Below are 18,054 nucleotides of genomic sequence, written 5' to 3' on the forward strand. Positions count from 1 at the left end.
CCAGGCCACGCCAGAGTCAGAGGCAGCCGGTGTGGCGCAGGGAGCTTCTAGTCATGCAGGTCACCTCTCCAATCCCAGGCATCTGTCACCAGAGGTAGCCGACGATGATTTCCACAGTTTTATGACCCTTGGCTGTCATCCCAATAAGTCATAAGCCATCCTCTTCCCCTCTGTAAAATTCCACTTCTATACCCTGGCCTTTCCACCAAAATGTTTTTGAAACAGTGAAAATAGAGCCACATCTCTTTTGTGTAACATCAGCATATTTCTTCCACTGCCCTGACCGATGCCTTTCCCGCCCTAAGGACTTGAGGATTGAGGAGGAGGGCGCGAGATGGCCCCAAGGGATAAAGGAAACGCTCATTTGCTTTGCCTTGTTGGTGGATAAGTTACTAAAAGCCAAGGGATTGGTCATTTCTATATTGTGTACAACATCCAGAACAATGTGGATAGTTCATAGTGATAAATATAGAAAAACCATTATAGAATTTAGGAGAGGTTGGCGTGAACAAAAAGAGCAGTAGGAAGAAACAAAGTACAGATTTTTGAATAAGCAAGCCAAAAGTTAAACAGCACAAAAGCTAAGTAGTTCAGTCCAACAAGATAAGCAATTCTGCAAGGCAGAAATGCAGTTTGTGGCCACATGGATGGCACATATGGTAAGTGCTGTAGGAACAGAGAGCTGGGAGCAATCTCTAGGTCGGGGAGGTATGGGAAGGGGTGGGGTCTGAATCGTCTTGTCTTTGGATTAGTTGAGAGAACTAGTGAAGGCATGCCAGATGGAGGAATGGTGTAAGAATGTGGAGGCAGAATGTATAAGAGATGTTCTAGAAACAGTGAGTAGAACAGCCTAATTAGAATTGAGGGTTGAGTCTACAGCCATGCCACCCTGAACTAGCCCGATCCCGTCTGATCTCAGAAGCTAAGCAGGGTCGGGCCTGGTTAGTACTTGGTTGGGAGACTACCTAGGAAGACCAGGTGCTGTAGGCATAAAAATAAAAAATAAGAGATTATAAGGTGACCAGGTCCTTGCAATCTGTGAGGTCAACCAAGGGTTGCCTTGCCTTAAAAAAAAAAAGAGAATTGAGGGTTGAGGAAGGTTAATAGTTGGAAATGAAACCAACAAGGTAGCTGAAGTAAAATGTGATGTTGTTAAGTTAGAGTCCTGAACTTTATCTTCTAGACACTAAAACCTCCTTCAAAGTTTTTGGACAGAGAAGTGACCTGCTGAGAAATATTCTGGGAAGATTACTCAGGTGACTGACTGAACATGGGACATTTGAGGAAGAAAGAGCGCTTGGGTAGACCAGATGTCTTTGTTTGCTTTGGTCTTACTAGAAAGTGATAAATACTTTAACCTCGGAAGTGGCAGCAAGAACAGAGATAAAGAGATGGATACAAGAGACATTCTGAAGGAAAGAAACATTAATAAGATTTAACACCTTCTTGTCAGTGGAGGTAAAGAGGAGTCACCAAAGGTATATCCACAGTTTTAGAACACAGTTTTGGAACCAAGTGATCCGAAGACCATTTTATGGACAGAAATATGGGATATTAGGATGAAGGGGGAGATGGCTAAATTTTTAGGAAAAAATAAGGAGTTAAGCTTTAGAAGATAGTCTTTAATGTCGCTAGAGGCAGGAATATATTACCGGAAGGTAAAAGGGACACCTGGCCTGTGATAAACGTGGGAGTCATCCGCATAGAGGTGACAGCTTAAACTGTTCGGATGGATCAGAGAGAAAAGTCAAAACGTTGGAAATGCCAACATTTTAAAGGAGGAAGAGGAAAAGGAACCACCTGGGCATACAGTGTGCAGTCAGGCATTGACTGGAGCAGGTTAGGGACCCACACAAGCACAAATAAGAGCATCGAGAAGGAAGTTGTGGTCAGCTGTATCAGATGTTGCAGAGGTTAAGGAGACCGAGGACTGAAAAAAGACCATTGGATTAGGCAATTAGGAAGTCATCTACCTTTAAGAACAGTCTTATGGTGTGTGTACCTATGGGAGCGTGGAGATGGCTTAAGGGGCAAGCCTTTAAGAAAAGGGGCATAAACCATTGAATACAAGTGAAGAGAAGGGAAGGATTAGAAGGGGAGAATATGGCTGTTACTCCTCTTGCCTTTCTAGCTGGGAGTTGGTGCGTGCATACACGTGAAGCAGGAGACAAAGATTAAGTCATGGATTTGTTTGGCAGAACTTTATTAAGTACCTGCTAAGGACTTAAATCCAATTAACGGAGAAATTGAAAGCTGTAAGAGAGAGAGGACAGTAGAGGGAACAGGGTTCAAGAGAAAATGGAGGGGCTGAATCATGAGAACAGGGGGAGCTTTTAGTGTTGGAAAAGAGACACCTCTTTCTCTGAGACCAGAGGGAAGGAAGAGAAGACAGAGGATGGATGTAGATTCAGGAATGTTTCGAAATGAAGAGAAGAAAGATGGAAAGCAAGGCTACTGATCTCAGGCTTCTGGACAGAGTAGAAGGTGAGTGGCCTGCTGAGAGAGAGGGTGGACGGGGTGATGGGTGAAAGGGTAAAAAGGAGAATGTTAAGTAACCACTCGAGATAGTGCTGGGGTCAGAGAGAGACACTAGGATGGCTAAACACCAGCAGGGCTTGACAGAAGCCCCATTTTCCTTTTTCTTCTGTAAGAAATGTTTATCACCTGTAGCTTAGAAGACAGCAGTGTTCGTTTCTACTTTCACCTTTAAGAGCATATTCTTCCTCATTGTCTTATTATTTTTCCTTAATAACATTTTCTATGAACTTCCACTTGTTTCTTATATCACCATAATTATAAATTGTACAGCTATTCCAGAGTTATGCTCTTAAAGATTTCTGAGGTCATCTAAGTTGTGGGTAAGACATTGGTATGAAATCATAGTACTTTATAGATAAATCTATCAATATATGAATTTAGCAGAAAAAGTGAGTGAGTAGAGCCCGTGAATTGTCCTACCCTCTGCCCCCGCAGAAAAGCTGATATAATGTTTTAGACTGTCTAAGTGAAAACATCAGAGTAACTGCTCATCTGCTCACCCCTACAGAGTTCATTTAAGATGGCTGAGATCGGGGGGTGATTATGGTTCATCCAGAAGCTGGCAGATCATGAGTGGTTCCGTGGTTGGACCTTTTTGGGAAGATGTTTCTTCAGACGAGTGACCTGGACAGCTAGGGTCTGTGACAAGGAGTAGCTGACCATGTGGGACAACATGCATAACATTACATGACAGCTCACTGGGCCACCTGATACAGTCTTCAGTTTTAGTAGGATTGCAACCCAGTGAGAATTGAGGAAGAATCCATTTCTCTCACAAACAATATTGGAAAACTAAATGATGAACAAAGCCCTGACACTCTGATTCTGCATCTCAATCTTGATTGTATTCCTGGCTCTGCCTTAGAAGTCTCCCACCCTCCAGTGGCAGGTGGGACACTGGAACCACTTGGCCCCACAAACTGCGTGACCAGAAGGTGCTTCTGAGTGGAACAGACTCGCTTTTCCAACTTCGTTTTGCAATGGAAGTTAAATATTCGATAGGACCCAAGTCACCGGTCAGCACTGAAATGAATCTGCTGAGTTTATTCATGCAACGGTGACTAAAATATTTGTTTTTCCTTTTCTCCTTCTCGTAGGTATGGCCTCACATGTGCAGGTTTTCTCCCCTCACACCCTTCAATCAAGTGCCTTCTGTAGCGTGAAGAAACTCAAAGCGGAGCCGAGCTCCAGCTGGGACATGACCGGGTACGGCTCCCACAGCAAAGCGTGTAGTCAGAGCAAGAACGCGCCGCCTTCTCAGCCAGCCGCCACCACCGTCAGCACCTCCTTGCCCATCCCAAACCCAAGCCTGCCTTACGAGCAGACCATCATCTTCCCAGGAAGCACCGGGCACATCGTCGTAACATCAGCAAGCAGCACTTCTGTCACTGGGCAAGTCCTCGGCGGACCACACAACCTAATGCGTCGAAGCACTGTGAGCCTTCTCGATACCTACCAAAAATGTGGACTCAAGCGGCAGAGCGAGGAGATTGAGAACACGAGCAGCGTGCAGATCATCGAAGAGCACCCCCCCATGATTCAGAATAATGCCAGCGGGGCCACTGTAGCCACTGCCACCACGTCGACTGCCACCTCCAAAAACAGTGGCTCCAACAGCGAAGGCGATTACCAGCTAGTCCAGCATGAGGTGCTGTGCTCCATGACCAACACTTACGAGGTTTTAGAGTTCTTGGGCCGAGGGACGTTTGGGCAAGTGGTCAAGTGCTGGAAACGGGGCACCAATGAAATCGTGGCCATCAAGATCCTGAAGAACCATCCGTCCTATGCCCGACAAGGTCAGATTGAGGTGAGCATCCTGGCCCGCTTGAGCACAGAGAGTGCTGACGACTACAACTTTGTCCGGGCCTACGAGTGCTTCCAGCACAAGAATCACACGTGCTTGGTCTTTGAGATGCTGGAGCAGAACCTCTATGACTTTCTGAAGCAAAACAAGTTTAGCCCCTTGCCCCTCAAGTACATCCGCCCGGTCCTCCAGCAGGTGGCCACAGCCCTGATGAAACTGAAGAGCCTGGGTCTTATCCATGCTGACCTCAAACCAGAAAACATCATGCTGGTGGATCCATCTAGACAACCGTACAGAGTCAAGGTCATCGACTTTGGTTCAGCCAGTCACGTGTCCAAGGCCGTGTGTTCCACCTACTTGCAGTCCAGATATTACAGGTAAGACCGTTTGCACCGAGACAAGAGGTGCCGAATGCCCGGTGACCTTCACAGAGGATGTGCGGTGTTAGTCTCTGTGAGGGAGAGAAAACTACATGCCTGCGGATGCCGCCCTCAACCGATCTTAACTTAGTCGGGAAGGTAGGACATGCGCACTGTGGAAACGATGATTAGAAGCCGTGGAGGAATGGGGCCGAGTAAGATGCTCCGCACAGGTGTTCAGAGTTGGAAGGGATTCCTGGGGGCCAGGAGAGCAGAGCAGGGGAGCTCGGTCCTCCTGGCTGGTAGGATCCAGACGTGGGTAGAAGGGCGAGGGGGACGTGCGTTATCAAAGTTGCTCCAGCAGGAACATGCAAGGCTCGCTTAGGGGACAGGAGGACACCTACCTGGCCGGAACAGAGAATCCGTGTGTGGAGGGAGCTGTGGTTGAAAGCACAGGTTGGGACCTGCTGGTTAGGGTCTTAAATCCCAGATTAAGGGCTGCAACTGTATCCTTAACCATGGAGCAAACACTGAGGCCTTGGAACAGCAGAGGGTGACAGGAGGAAAGTGATGCTCTGAGAAGACGCCGTTTACGTCCCTGCGGAAGAGGGGCCAGAGGAGGGAGAGCCCAGCCGGGGGCCAGTCGGCTCACCTCTGCGGCCAGAGCATGCCAGGTTTGGGGGCTGATGATGGGGAGATGCTGGGAGTGTTGGAGGGAGGTGCAAGCTTTCATTCCTTCCCTCATTCAGCAAGGGTATATTTCACTTCTGACATGAGCCGGGCGCAGTGCTGGCACCCGAATACACCCGCGACAGTGGACGCAAGGCCCTCGCCATCCCGGAGTCTCTCGCGTGCTGGTTGCCACCCTGGCTGCACGTTAATATCACCTGGGGGCTTTAAAAAAGTAACCTGCCTTGGGTCCCAGTCCCCATGTACTGAATGGCCTTCTCTCAGTGGTAGGGTGCGGGGGTGTCCTACATGTTTTTAGCAACTTTTCTGGGGATCCCAGTATGTAGCCGGGGTTGAGACCCTGGCCTGGGAGTCAGGAAACTGGGCGTGACCCTGGTCCCCGCGCTCGCTAAGCCGTGCAACTTGGGCTTGTCGCCTCATTCCTCTGCGCCTCCGTTTCCCCGGCCACCAGCCTGTGGGGCGTGGGGATGGTTGCGTGCTGTGACACAGCTCACGAGCTTCGCTCTGTCCTACATGTGGTCGCCACACCGGAGGGAGTGGGGAGAAGCGGGGAGAAGCGAGACCGCCCTCTCTGTGCAGATGGTGCGTGTGGTCGCCGCACCGGAGGGAGTGGGGAGAAGCGAGACCGCCCTCTCTGTGCAGATGGGGACGGGCCATGCTGGAGGCAACAGCGAGCGGCCCAGGGAAAATGGAAGTTGGCAGGAAACGAAACCAAACTCCTGTGAGAAGATAGGGCTGATGACTCGTGAAGAGGCCGCCGTGTAGGCTGGAAACCCAGAATCCCAGGACTCACCTGTGCCTGACACCCTGACTGGCGATGTGCTTTCTCCCCACCTCCTTCCGGGCCATGGAGGAAAGGATGGAAAACATGCTGGAGCCGGGCGGCCACAGCTAACTTGTCACCTGGACGTCCACCAACCGATCGATCTCCTTTATTTACTGATTCACTCAACCTGCGGCCTCAGGAGACAACCTAGAAGACCAGGCGCTGAGGGCCCCTCCCACCTTGCGCATCCTAAGTCCCACCCACAGGTTTCTTGCCCCTCTCCCCGCCTCGGCCACCCTCCCGTTTAGGACGACTTTCCTGAGCGACAGCAGCTCTTTCCTGGGCCCGGCCATCCACCCTTCCCCAGCAGTTCCCTCTCTCTAAGCTCAGGTGTGGAGCAGCTACTGTCTGAGGCCCCTTGGCACGGGCTCTCCTCGGGAAGTGTCCTTCTCCGAAGGCGGGCTCCGAGTGGCGCCATCACGAGTCACCAGCCTGTGCGAGGGGCAGCCAGTGCCCAGCTCCCCGCTGCTGTTGTCACGGTATATTTAGGTGCTCCAATTCAGCATGTCACAGGCTGCTTCTTCCTAGGCCTTGGCCTGAATTTAGGGTGAACAGCTGCCAAGTAGGGCTGCTCGGACTTTTATGATTTATCCTGAATTGTTTGGTGACCAGATACCGGCTTTATTCGAGTTACTAAAAATTGAGCATGACGACTTGTAAAAAGACTTAAAAACTCTTAAAAGGCAGTGCCTACTGAGAGCACAACTTGGTGATTCAAGGTGGCTTTGGGATTCGAAAGCACTGTCGTCTTCTCCCTCGGTGCCCCCGTGACACGTCCTCCCCCTGTTCCAACAATGGACGCTCCACTTTTACTTTGCTTTCATGTCTGGCCCTAGTGCCCTGGTGCTGGGGACCCCTGCTCAGGAAGTCTGGGGGCAGAAGGAACACCTCCTGGGGTAGCGAAGGCTTGTTTGACACTTTCAGGCCTCTCATTAGCTCCCCATTTGCTCCCCTGCCACCCCACTTCCCTTCCCCGGCCCTCCCTCTGGGCGTGCTATTACCCCTGCCCTTAACCCTTACGTGACGGCCACATAATACTCTGAGGAGGGTAACCTCTTCCTCTCGTCATTGCTTTGGCCAAAAAGGCAAATGCGTGTCCCTCAGGTCCTCATGGAGGGCCCCACCCCCGTGCCCAGCTCTGGTTGCAGGGGCTCATTCAACACAAAAGCCAGTGCAGCTTCTCTGCCTGGAATGATGCTTCGTCTCTGCATTGGTCACATGTCCCGTTCCTCCCAGGCCTCTTCTGAACCCCGGAGTAGCCTGCTGCCATGCAGAGCGGTCCGAGTGCTTGAGGGCAGTCTTCACTCTGTCTGTGTTAGTCCTACCTGCATGGGATGGCCAACTCCAGGCCATACTGATCAAGTTGATTTTCACGATTTCTTTGCCTCTTATAGATGAGGGGGTGGGGGCAGGAGGCTCTTTAATTGTCCATTGTTAATCTGAGAAGGAAGATGTTTTCAGCTACATCTTGAGAGAGCAAGTCTGTGTCTGAGCTGCCTGGGGTAAAGGCGTCCTCACACTGTGGATCCAACTGTAGGCGGAGCCTGGCTCCCCCTTTATCTGAGCCGGGTGCATTCCCAGCCCCCCGCCCCTGGGACCTCTCACTTTCAAAGGGAGAACACTTACATGTCCCTCCCTGTTTTAAATGGGACAGTATCAAATGTCTCATCCCACCCTGATCCCTGCCAATTGACATGGAATGTCAAATATAAAGAGATGTTCCTGTCTTCAGCCTGGGGTACCTGGAAAAGCAGGTAGTGTTGTAGCCGGTGGAGCCTTTCCCTGGCATTAGTCATTTGCTCAGCCGAGGCTGCGGCGTCTTGCTGTGGCAATTCCGTGAGGTGAGCCCAACTGTAACTGTGTGCTTCCCAGGAAACAAAGCTTTATAAGTCTGATGTGTGGGTCTCCCCTTCCAACTTGAAGGTCAGGTACATAGTTAAGTGTCAAACCACCCTTGTTCTCAAGCTTTATTATACATAAGAGAGCTTATTAAAAATGGAGTCCTGCCCAGACCACAGCACCTTTGGAATCTGGAGTGCGCCAGAGAAAGTCCCAACCACACGTGCACACACACGCACAACACACAACACACAGTCCCCACCACACACAAGCATGCACAGAGACACAGACACACGCACCACACACACACAGTGCCCACCACGCACACACACAACACACACAGACAGTCCCCACCACGCAAACACATGCACAGAGACACAGACATGCGTGCCACACACACATGCGTGCCACACACACATGCATGCAGACACTGACACACACACGCGCACGACACATGCTCCACACACACACCACACATAGTCCCCACCACGCACACACACAACACACACAGACAGTCCCCACCACGCACACACATGCACAGAGACACAAACATGCATGCCATGCACACACACGACGGACAGTCCCCACCACACACACGCACAGCACACAAAGACACACACCCCCTGGAATCAGAGGCGAGGGGACTTGGGCCCGCTGTGGGAGAAGCACGGCTGAGAGAGGGGGATTCTCGGTGATGTCGCCTTCAGGTGCCCATGCCCTAAGGAGTGGAGCTGTAGGTAATATGTTTGCTTCTCACCTCACCTTACACGTCCCTGCCATTTCTCTACTTGATTCTACATTGATGCCAGTTATTTTTTATTTTTATTTTTGGAGTAAGCAGTACATCAGTGCAGAGGTATTTCCACTATCAGTGTGACCAGCAGACTAAAACCAAAACCAAATATTAAGGTCTACTTTCAGGAAAAACAAACAAGACATTCCATTCAGGCAAAAGATAGTCAGAGATTAAAATGTGTAGATTTTTTTTTGTTTCTGCTCTGGGCTATTTAAAATGCTCTTGTCTATTAGACTTTATTTGAAATACTTAAGACCATTCCTGGGACCCAAAAATGGGCATATAAATTTAGGATATAAAAAGTGGCTGGTAATCTACTTTTTCAGAATAATCTGAGCTTTCTGTCTGATTCTTTTGGTTGCAGAGACTTTTCGAGTTGATTCCGTGGTTGTTTTAGGTGGGGGTGGAGCTATATTTTAATTCAGTTCAATTCAGACATTCATGGGGTGCCTGTGAGACCTGCGGTCGATCTGCCAAGGGTTGCGAGGTGAGGCTGGAGCTCTAATCACGAGTTCACGGTTTCTCTGAGGTTAGAAGATGCAAACTGCTAGAGTTTAATTCACACGCTTTGATATTGCGGTTGTTTGATCACTGGGCAGATATTCATGGAGACTGCAGGGAATGAATGATGAGCAAAACCAGCTGAAGAAATTCAAAATCGGGGAAAGATTTTGCAAGATGGGTTAGTAGGGAAGGTTTATAGATCAAGAGCCATATTGAAGGAACCTTGACTCGGGTCTTAAAGGAAATAAGAGATGCAGGTCGGAGGAACCTGGGCGCCACGGAGACTGGGATAAATAAGACAGGTGGGGGCATGACAGTGACTCCTGGAAGGAGTCGAAGGCCTGGGTGGGAAAACAAGGGTTAGGTGAGTGAGGGCTGACGATGGTGATTTTGATGTAGGCCTGGGGGCTTGGATTTAGCGAGGAGTAATTTAATGAAGTTAAGGATATTAATGAGGTTGATTAATTGGAATGGCAAAAAAAAAAAAAAAAAGATTTAAAAAGTTGGGAAGAATCCAGAGGCTAAGAGACAATAGTAGTTCCTTAGGATTAAAGGGAAAAGGCCCTAGCATATAATGGGGGATCCGCCACCCCCAGTATAAATGTTCACATTTTCGGTGCTTTTGACTTTTCTGGTACTGTGATTGCAGAATTGGCTTAGAGGGAATAGTTGTTTGTTTGTTTGTCTGTCTGTCTTGCTGTCTTTCGTTCACTGGCTTTGCTTTCCTTGAGGCACGGTTCTGAAGCTCTGGTCTCCAGGATCTGGTTTCGATTCCCATCACTGCTTTCGAGTAAGAGGCTCTGGAAGGAGAGTTGAGAGACCTTAGCTCCCGTCCTGGCCCTGTCTGTCCCCAGCTAACCGTGTTCCACTGAGTCATCATCGTTAGAATGTCAACTGTGAGCCATCCACACTCCTGCATCTGGATCCTATTATGACCAGAGCCTGTGTTTATGAGACCGTTGGCCAGAGTTTAGTCTGTGGCCAGGGGACAGTTTTATCTCCTGTGGGTTTACCTTGGCCTCATTAGTCCAAACTGGGACCCCTCCATGACCTCCTCCCCATCAACAGGGAACGTGGTGGCATCTTCCAAAATGCCTTACGGGCATACCTCGTTTTATTTCGCTTTGCTTTACTGAGCGTCACAGATGTTTTGGTTTTTACTAATTGAAGGCAAGACCTTCACCAGCAGAAAGATTACGACTCATTATTATGATACTCACTTTACAGCGGTGGTCTTGGAACCGAAGCCACAATATCTCCAAGGCGTGCCGTATGCTAAGTCGCTTCTAAAAAGGGCCATCGCTTTATAAAGCCATGAACACGAGTAGTTTCAAAAACTGCATAGCTTGTGCGGATGATAAAGTATAAAAGGTGACAGAGTGGAAGAGAGGACAGATTGAAAAGAGGAGCCAAAAGTGAGAGAATACATTGCAGGCATTAACTTTTTAAATTAATTTATCTTTTATCACTGATACAAACAACAGGAAAAGCTGCTGCTTTACATTTGAAGATATTAAGTGAAACAGCCAACCCGCTGACGGTCGCATTCTCCGGGGAGATGGTGGAAAGTGCGCGAGGGCTTTTAGGGTTGCACCTATTTTCCGAGGAGACGTAATCAGTAAGTTACCTGGGTCATTAGGTCGTCTTCAGTTTTCCCTGGCTCATCTCTTGGACCTTGAGCTGTAGAGTGAAATAATTTAAAATTAAACTTTTCTTTCCTATGAAATGAAGTTGGAAGCTGTGTGTATTTGAGTGTCTCTCTGCCTGGGTGCCCCGGTCCCAACGCATGCACTCAGATAAGTCCGCGCATGACACGCAGGCGTAGGTGGGCTTGCGAGCACCATGGGGACAGAAGCTAACACTCAGCTCTAACAGAGGTGGCGACGTGCTTGGATGCCCACCACGCAGAGGGAGATACACACTCACACGCGACAAACGCGTGTGTATAAGCAAGGACAGCACGCACACCTTTGGAGACATTGAAATACCTCACGCCTTCACAAGTCCCATGAGCCAGCCCAAGGGACAGAAGGCTCCCAGCCACAGGTACAGAAGCATGTTAATGCTCCAGAAAGTTGGCCCAGTTTTCCGCCTCACTGCAGAGCCACCAAGCACGTCTCCCCGAACCCAAGGGCAGTAGGGCTGGAACCACTCTTCAGCTCGAGGTATATATAAACCAGCCATTTTTCAAGAGTGATCCAAGGACCCTCCTGCCCCAGAACCACCCAGGTGCTTGTTAAAAATGGAGATTCCTGGGCTGTAAAACAAATGTAAGGAACGGGCTCTCTGGGGGTGGAGCCAGTGACATACATTTAAACGAGGGCCACAGATAACTACTTTTTCACTTTTGAGGTGTGATGGGCATACGAAAGCTGTACGAATCTAATGTGTGCACCCTGATGAGCGTGGAGATAAGTACACATCTGTGAAACCATCACCACAATCTGCGCTTAACTTAAACAGACACAGCACCTCCAGAAGCTTTTCTCTTTTTTCGTCCCCGTCATTATTATTCCTTTGAGAACTGCCGCTGCAGACGGCTTGGATTCCGGAGTCCGTCGCCCACAGTGGGTGTATTGCAGGGAGTACCCCGGCAAGGTGGGAGAAGCGGGGCCACTGGGGACAGTCGGGCATCACGTAGTTGGGCTTTCATCTGAGTGGTTGGCAGCCCCTCATGGGGCCCGGTTGTTTCATTACTTGTGGTCAGACCCCTTATGCCCAATGGCGGTGACAGTGAAGATCCAGAAACAGTGAGTGTGGTAGGAGAGGTCGTGTGAGTTGGCGAACTGGCGAGTGGGTGGTTCGGAGGAGAACGATTGGAGCTGGGAAAGCAGGCGAATGACCGGAGAATCAGCATGCATTACTCTCTGCGTGACCACGACGGCTGTAGCGCTCACTGCCGAGCAGGTACAGGCTCCCTGTAGCCACAGCTGCGTCTGGAGCTGTAATCCTCACTGATGCATCGGACGAGTCATTTTCTGAATTCTGAAGATGTGCCAGACCCTGTGCTTTTTGAGCTGAGGTTTCAAGAATGAGTAAGAGTGCCCTTAGCTATGCAGTTCTGCCCCAGTCTGTAAGGGAATGAGCCGCGCCTGGGGAGCCGGCGGTCGGGTATGCCAGCCACCTCCGTCCTCTTCCCGCCCATCGACATCTCTCGTTAAACCGGGAAGGCAGAGCCTGTCGCCCTTGAATCGTGTTGCCCCTTCTCCTGGCTCTTTGGGCCACTCGTACATTGTAAGTCTGGGGTGCTCTCTCCAGTAGATGGGCCCTGTCCCTCCCGCCCTCGGCCTCCCATGGCAGCGGGTCTCCGCATCCCAGTTTGGGCCGCCCGTTCCCCCTCCTCTGGCAGCCTCCCCACAGAAGAAGGGGCGAGCTCCCAGCCACAGCTTTGCTGAGCCGGTGATGTTTCCTGGGTCCCCTGCCCTCATTGGCTGCTGGCCTACAGGGTCTGAAAGCTGACGATCGAGGCTCTCGGCGTTAGTGTCAGGCTGTGGCCCTGGTTCCTGGGCACAGGTGGAGATGGTGACATTGTGGGTGCAATTGCTTTAGGTTGGGTGTCCCCAAAAGCAGAGCCTGACACCGGATGGAGACACACTGGGTGCAGGGAGTCTAACTGGGAGATCTCAGGAAGCGGGAGTAAGCAGTGGGGCGGGCTGGGGGTGACGCATGAAGGAATTAGGGGGCCACTCCATTCTACCGCCCGGGGATCATGCCCCAGGAGGGCGGGAGGTGGGCTCTGGCTCCCCCGAGGCTGAGGGCCCTCAAGCGTGTTAGCTCACTTGGGCCTTTGTGTGGGCTGAGCTTCTGGACTGGGTGGGCCTGAGCAGACTTGGGAGCCTGTGAAGCAGAAAGCAAGGTGATACGGTGCACAGAACAAACTCTGAAGTCAGAGGGAATGCGTCCCAGAAGGCCCCAAAGTGTGAGCTACAGCAACGTGCCCGGGACATCCGTCCTTGTCCTCCCCACCAAATACATGTGCGGCATCTTTAAATGAAAGAATAAAGAGGAAATGCCATCTTAGGTAAATTTAAGGACCATAGACTCAGAACAGAATTCAGAGTCGAAGTCTAAACTGGTTTTTTGGGAATTGGGGATCTAACATAAAATCTCAAAGTAACGAATCTTGCCTGCGCCCCACCCTCCTTTTTTATCTGGCTGGCCTGCCAGCAGAGGTGGGAGAGAGAACACTCCAGCAGAGGACGTATCCGAGGGCCTGAAATACGAGTTTGTTAGAAACGGCGGAATTACTCTTCCTCTGTGTTTTCTCTGTTCGCGCTCAATAGATGTTGTAGGTACCACTCCCCAAGGCTCCTTTGTAGACTGAGTGAATGACTAAGTGGCTGAATGAATGAATGAATGAATGAATGAATGGTACTAGGGGCTTAAATGTTTTTATCTCAACCCACACTGTCACACCAGAAACCCCCACATGCTCGGTTTCTTGTCTTTCATTGAAGTCCTTTCACTATTTACCTAAACCTGGGGCACATGGCACCTGGCACATCTCCAAACCCTGGATCCTATGGGCCCCCAACATCAGCCTCTTGGGGAGCACACACTTCTTACCAAAAATGTTCGTTCCCATCTAGCCTTCCACCTGTGAGACTGCAGCTTAAAACCTGACGACAGCTGACGCGGTGTTTAACAGATTAGTTCCCTGGAAGCAGCCAGCATCTGCCATGTCCCAGCCTTCCCATACAGAAAATTAGAGGTGGCTTCCCCAGCGTGACGCAGGGGCCGAATGCGGCAAACCCTGGCTGGAGAACCTGGAGGTGTGGCGACAGCGCCATCCTCCGGGCCTCTAACCTCCTGTCTGCTTTTCTGTTTTCGAGGCTTCGTGGACATGCTAGACACGAGCCCTGTAACTTTGTCTTCATACTCAGGAGCTGAATGAACAAAGGATCCTGCAGACAATACACTGTACACCACCCATATGTGCCTGGTGCATGGTAGGCACTCAGTGAATCTTAGCTGCTGTTATTACGTTTTACTACTACTGTTATCATCGTCATCATCTTTATCATCCGTTCTTATCATCCCTACTATGGGTGGTAGGCAGGCCTGGGTTTGAATGGCGGATCTGCTAGTTTATAGCTGTGTGACTTTAGGCAAGTTCCCAGACCTCTCTGAGGCTCATCGTTCTTTTCTCTTGTAAGAGAAACACAACAGCGGCACCTGGGGTTGTTACGGGGACTCAGTGAGATAGTCACATGTGTGTAACTCCCCCGCGTGCGGTTTGCCTGCCACACAGCCTGCGTGTCGTTAACACTATCACACTTTGCCCTGGGCTCCTTTCACAGTGTCTGTGCCTCTGGTCTAGCATTTTTTTTTTATTTGGCCTGATAGCAATATTAGCTGCTGACATCCCCAGCTAGCATTCCCAAACTTCTTGGGATCGTGCTTCATTTCTTTTTCATCATTGTAGACAAAAGGGGGCCCAGCACTGTACTTCACATTCAGTAGGTGCATCATTAATGAGGGCCTAGGTGTTGGGAGTGTGTTTAGTGGGTTTCTTTCAGTTCAGGAAGGGACACTGCCAAGAGCAGCGATGAAAGGGTTAGCGTTGGAGGAGAGGAGTGACATCTCTCCCCTGAGTTGGGAGGGACACGTGGGGAGAAAGCAGATGCACCATTCTTGACTTGAGGACATGGCCTGTCGCCATCCTGCTGCAGCTGGCTTGTGTGAAGTTCAGCTGCGAAGTCCTGCACTCTTTGGTCTGGGCACAGAGGCCTCGGGAGGGTGGGGACCGGCGCCCCGGAAGCCTCCTGAAGTTATAGTGCACTTGACACCTGCTGTGACTTCTGCATCCACTCCCCTTCTCCACAGGCATCAGACTCCCTGCAGAGACTCCCCTGAAGGCAGCGTGCGTGCTTGTGTGGGTGTGTGTGGTAGATGTGAGTGTGGCAGGTGTGCATGTTCAGTTGCAGTAAGCAGAGTGGGCCATAGACTCCAGGGGCATTTGGATCCCCTTCTGGTCCTGATCCATGTGACTCAGGAAGTGTGCTCGCCGGTCATAATCTTTTTATGTAAATGTTGACCATAAAAGTTTTTTGGCCGGAACATAAAGGACAAACTGCTGGTGCCACTTCTTTGTCATCCAGTGACCTCCAGGGAAGGAGTTCTAGTCCTTTGGCAAATAAAAATGCACAAAGTGTGAACCCCCAGAATATAAATACATCTGGCACCGTGAGTGAGATGTTCTCACTCATGAAAGTTGAATATTCACCCTTGAGTCGCAGCCAAGAGATCCTGGGGAGAGGGGACGGCTCTGTGTCCTGATTGCGGTGGTTTTACCACAAATTTATACATCACCTAGAATGCATAGAGCTCCCATCAAAAAACTAAATTAAAAAAAAATTTTGATTTAAAATCCGTTTACCGCTAAAGACCTCTGAGGAAATTGTTGATATTATTAAACCCTTAATCCTTATCTTGCCTAGTTTTCCTTCCTGTTTTTGTTTTGTCGTGTTGCATTTGGGTGAGAGATATCTTTGTCCCTCCTGTGACAGGATGGCCAGCAGAGTAACAGTCATTTCTGGAAACAGCCAGACAGGGGAACCTATGAAAACAAGTCTGGGGAATAAACAGCTGCTGATGGCAGATGCACTGCGATTGGTTAGTTTCTTTACATGCTGTTTCACGTGTAGGTCATGGACTTGTCCTCTAAAAGTTAAGGACAGTGACCAGTAGAAAGATAAGTGACTAACCATTGCCTCTGAAATGTGAAGACTTTGGAAGTTGAGAAAGAAGGTTAAGTCTTTGTGGAATTGAGTCATCGGCCTTGTCGTGCCTACAGGGTCCTGCCCTTGGCTCTTACATTATTATGGCCATGGCCAGCACAGCTAAGTGTAAAACAACAGAGTTTTCCCTAAAATAGTTTTCTACACCAGCTTCACCCTACAGCAAGCCTCCCGCTGAGGAGATTTTCATGGTTATTACAGACAAGTAGCTGGTTTTGCAGGAATGGGTTATCTTGTCTATGTTCTAAGTGACAGGCCTTGGAGAGGAGCCCCTGTCCTCGGCAGTGACCCTAGGCTTGGTGAGGCTGGTTCCCAGCAGCCCGACCTGGGCCATGCACCCCAATAACTGGGCTGTGGCCCAAGGCCACATGCTGGGCACGGAGCCATGTTCCGTCCTTTCCCTCGCCGCTTACAGGAGCTTGCCACTTGCTTCCTTGGAAGAAGTGAGAGGGTCAGCAGCGCGTGAATGTCCTTTCACAATGTCCTCTGCAGCTCAGAGCGGCCAGTTTAAGACATGAGTTTTCTGTGGCCCTCCCAGCAGTGAGAGGTCTCATTTGCAGATCTGAGCTCATGGTCACCCCACCCATTTGCCTTGCCACCGAACCCACCTGTCACCCGTCATGCCACTCAAGCTATCCTCTGCAGTAGCTCCAAAGCGGCTGAGGCCGCCCTTCCCTGCTCTTAACGTTTCTTCTTCTTTCTCAGAAGCCACTTCCAAAGCCCCTTTCACGATCCTGTGTCCCACCCTCTGTTTCCTGCTTTGGCTTCTCCATTCTGATGCCTAACCTGGAATTCAAAGCCCTGTTCCTTGGCCCCAGCCTTCCCTTCCCCCACGTGGCCTCAGCACCCAGCCTGCCATGAGCCCACACTGCTCCTAGGTTTTAGGGTGCCCCAGCCACCCGGCCCCCCAAATCCAGCTCTACCCCATGCCCTTCATGAAACTCAGGTGCCAAATTTGCCACAATCAGATGCAATTTCCTCCTCGGGACATTTGGATTTAGGATAATCTGTCTCGTTGCTCATTTATTCATCCATTTGACTCCTAAGAAAATCCCACACCTCCTGGTACCAGGGTCTGGCTCTTAGACCTTGTGAAAGAACCAGGGCTGATGTCATCAGCCAACTTGCAGGGAGCTGAAATGACTAGCCACCACCAGCACAGTCTGCAGAAGGGACATGGAGACAGAGACCTGGGTCTCAGCATCTCACCAGCTGTGTGACTTGGGCTGATTCTCCAAACTTCCCCGAGATGCCATGTCCTCAGCTCATTGGGTCAGATGATCTCCCACACCAGGACCTTGGCAACTGCGAAGGTCTCCGTAAGGCTGGAGCGTGTGTTGAGCTTCACACAGCCCCTCCACGTCTTGCACGTACTGGTGAGTGTAAATTTATTTCTAACCATGACCTGCCAGCTCCCCCTTTTCTATTTCTGGCCTTTCGTTCTTTCTCTTCTTCCTCTACCTGTTTGTATTCTCGAAGTTCTCCCAAGCTACTCCAGGTGGACCCATCAGCAGTAGATGAGACATCTCCAGACAGTGCCATGCTTAGACGCTGGGGGACACAGTTAAGCAAAATCTCAGCTCTCACAATATTGCCATTTAATTGCTTTACTGTCACATGTCAGGGCTGCCCCTGCAAGAAATGTATTTGTATGTGACTCTCAACTTGGGGCCATGCAGATCCAAATGAGGTTTCTGCCAGTGCTGACAAACAATAAGGTCGAAGATAGATTTTCTCTGAGAAATGTGCCATAAAATTTTTTTCCAACTTTTTATGTTTATATTCTGCCATGGTTTGTACAGAAAGATCATATCTTCACCTCGTTGCTTTGCTTTATAGGCTCTATTCAGCAAGGGTTGTCACATACCTACTATGTGTGTGACGCTGCAAACGCTGTGGGGACAGTACCCCTGGCTTTGGGGAATATGCTGCAGCTTCTTCGGGAGAAACAGCTCTTC

General features: G+C 50.1%; 1 protein-coding gene and 1 pseudogene across 1 annotated transcript; both read left to right on the top strand.

The window, feature by feature from the left end:
• Positions 1–871: 871 nt before the first annotated feature.
• Positions 872–990, top strand: LOC112478828 (annotated as a pseudogene).
• A 2,616-nt stretch (positions 991–3,606) lies between these two features.
• On the top strand, positions 3,607–12,992 carry LOC107195574 (homeodomain-interacting protein kinase 2). Its single transcript, XM_015588346.2, has 2 exons — positions 3,607–4,719; positions 10,841–12,992. Exons 1-2 carry the CDS (start codon positions 3,638–3,640, stop codon positions 10,875–10,877), a joined length of 1,119 nt encoding a protein of 372 aa, XP_015443832.2. The 5' UTR covers positions 3,607–3,637; the 3' UTR covers positions 10,878–12,992.
• Positions 12,993–18,054: the final 5,062 nt, after the last annotated feature.

The sequence above is a fragment of the Pteropus alecto genome, unplaced genomic scaffold (genome assembly GCF_000325575.1).
Source record: "Pteropus alecto unplaced genomic scaffold, ASM32557v1 scaffold22, whole genome shotgun sequence".
Taxonomy (NCBI): domain Eukaryota; kingdom Metazoa; phylum Chordata; class Mammalia; order Chiroptera; family Pteropodidae; genus Pteropus; species Pteropus alecto.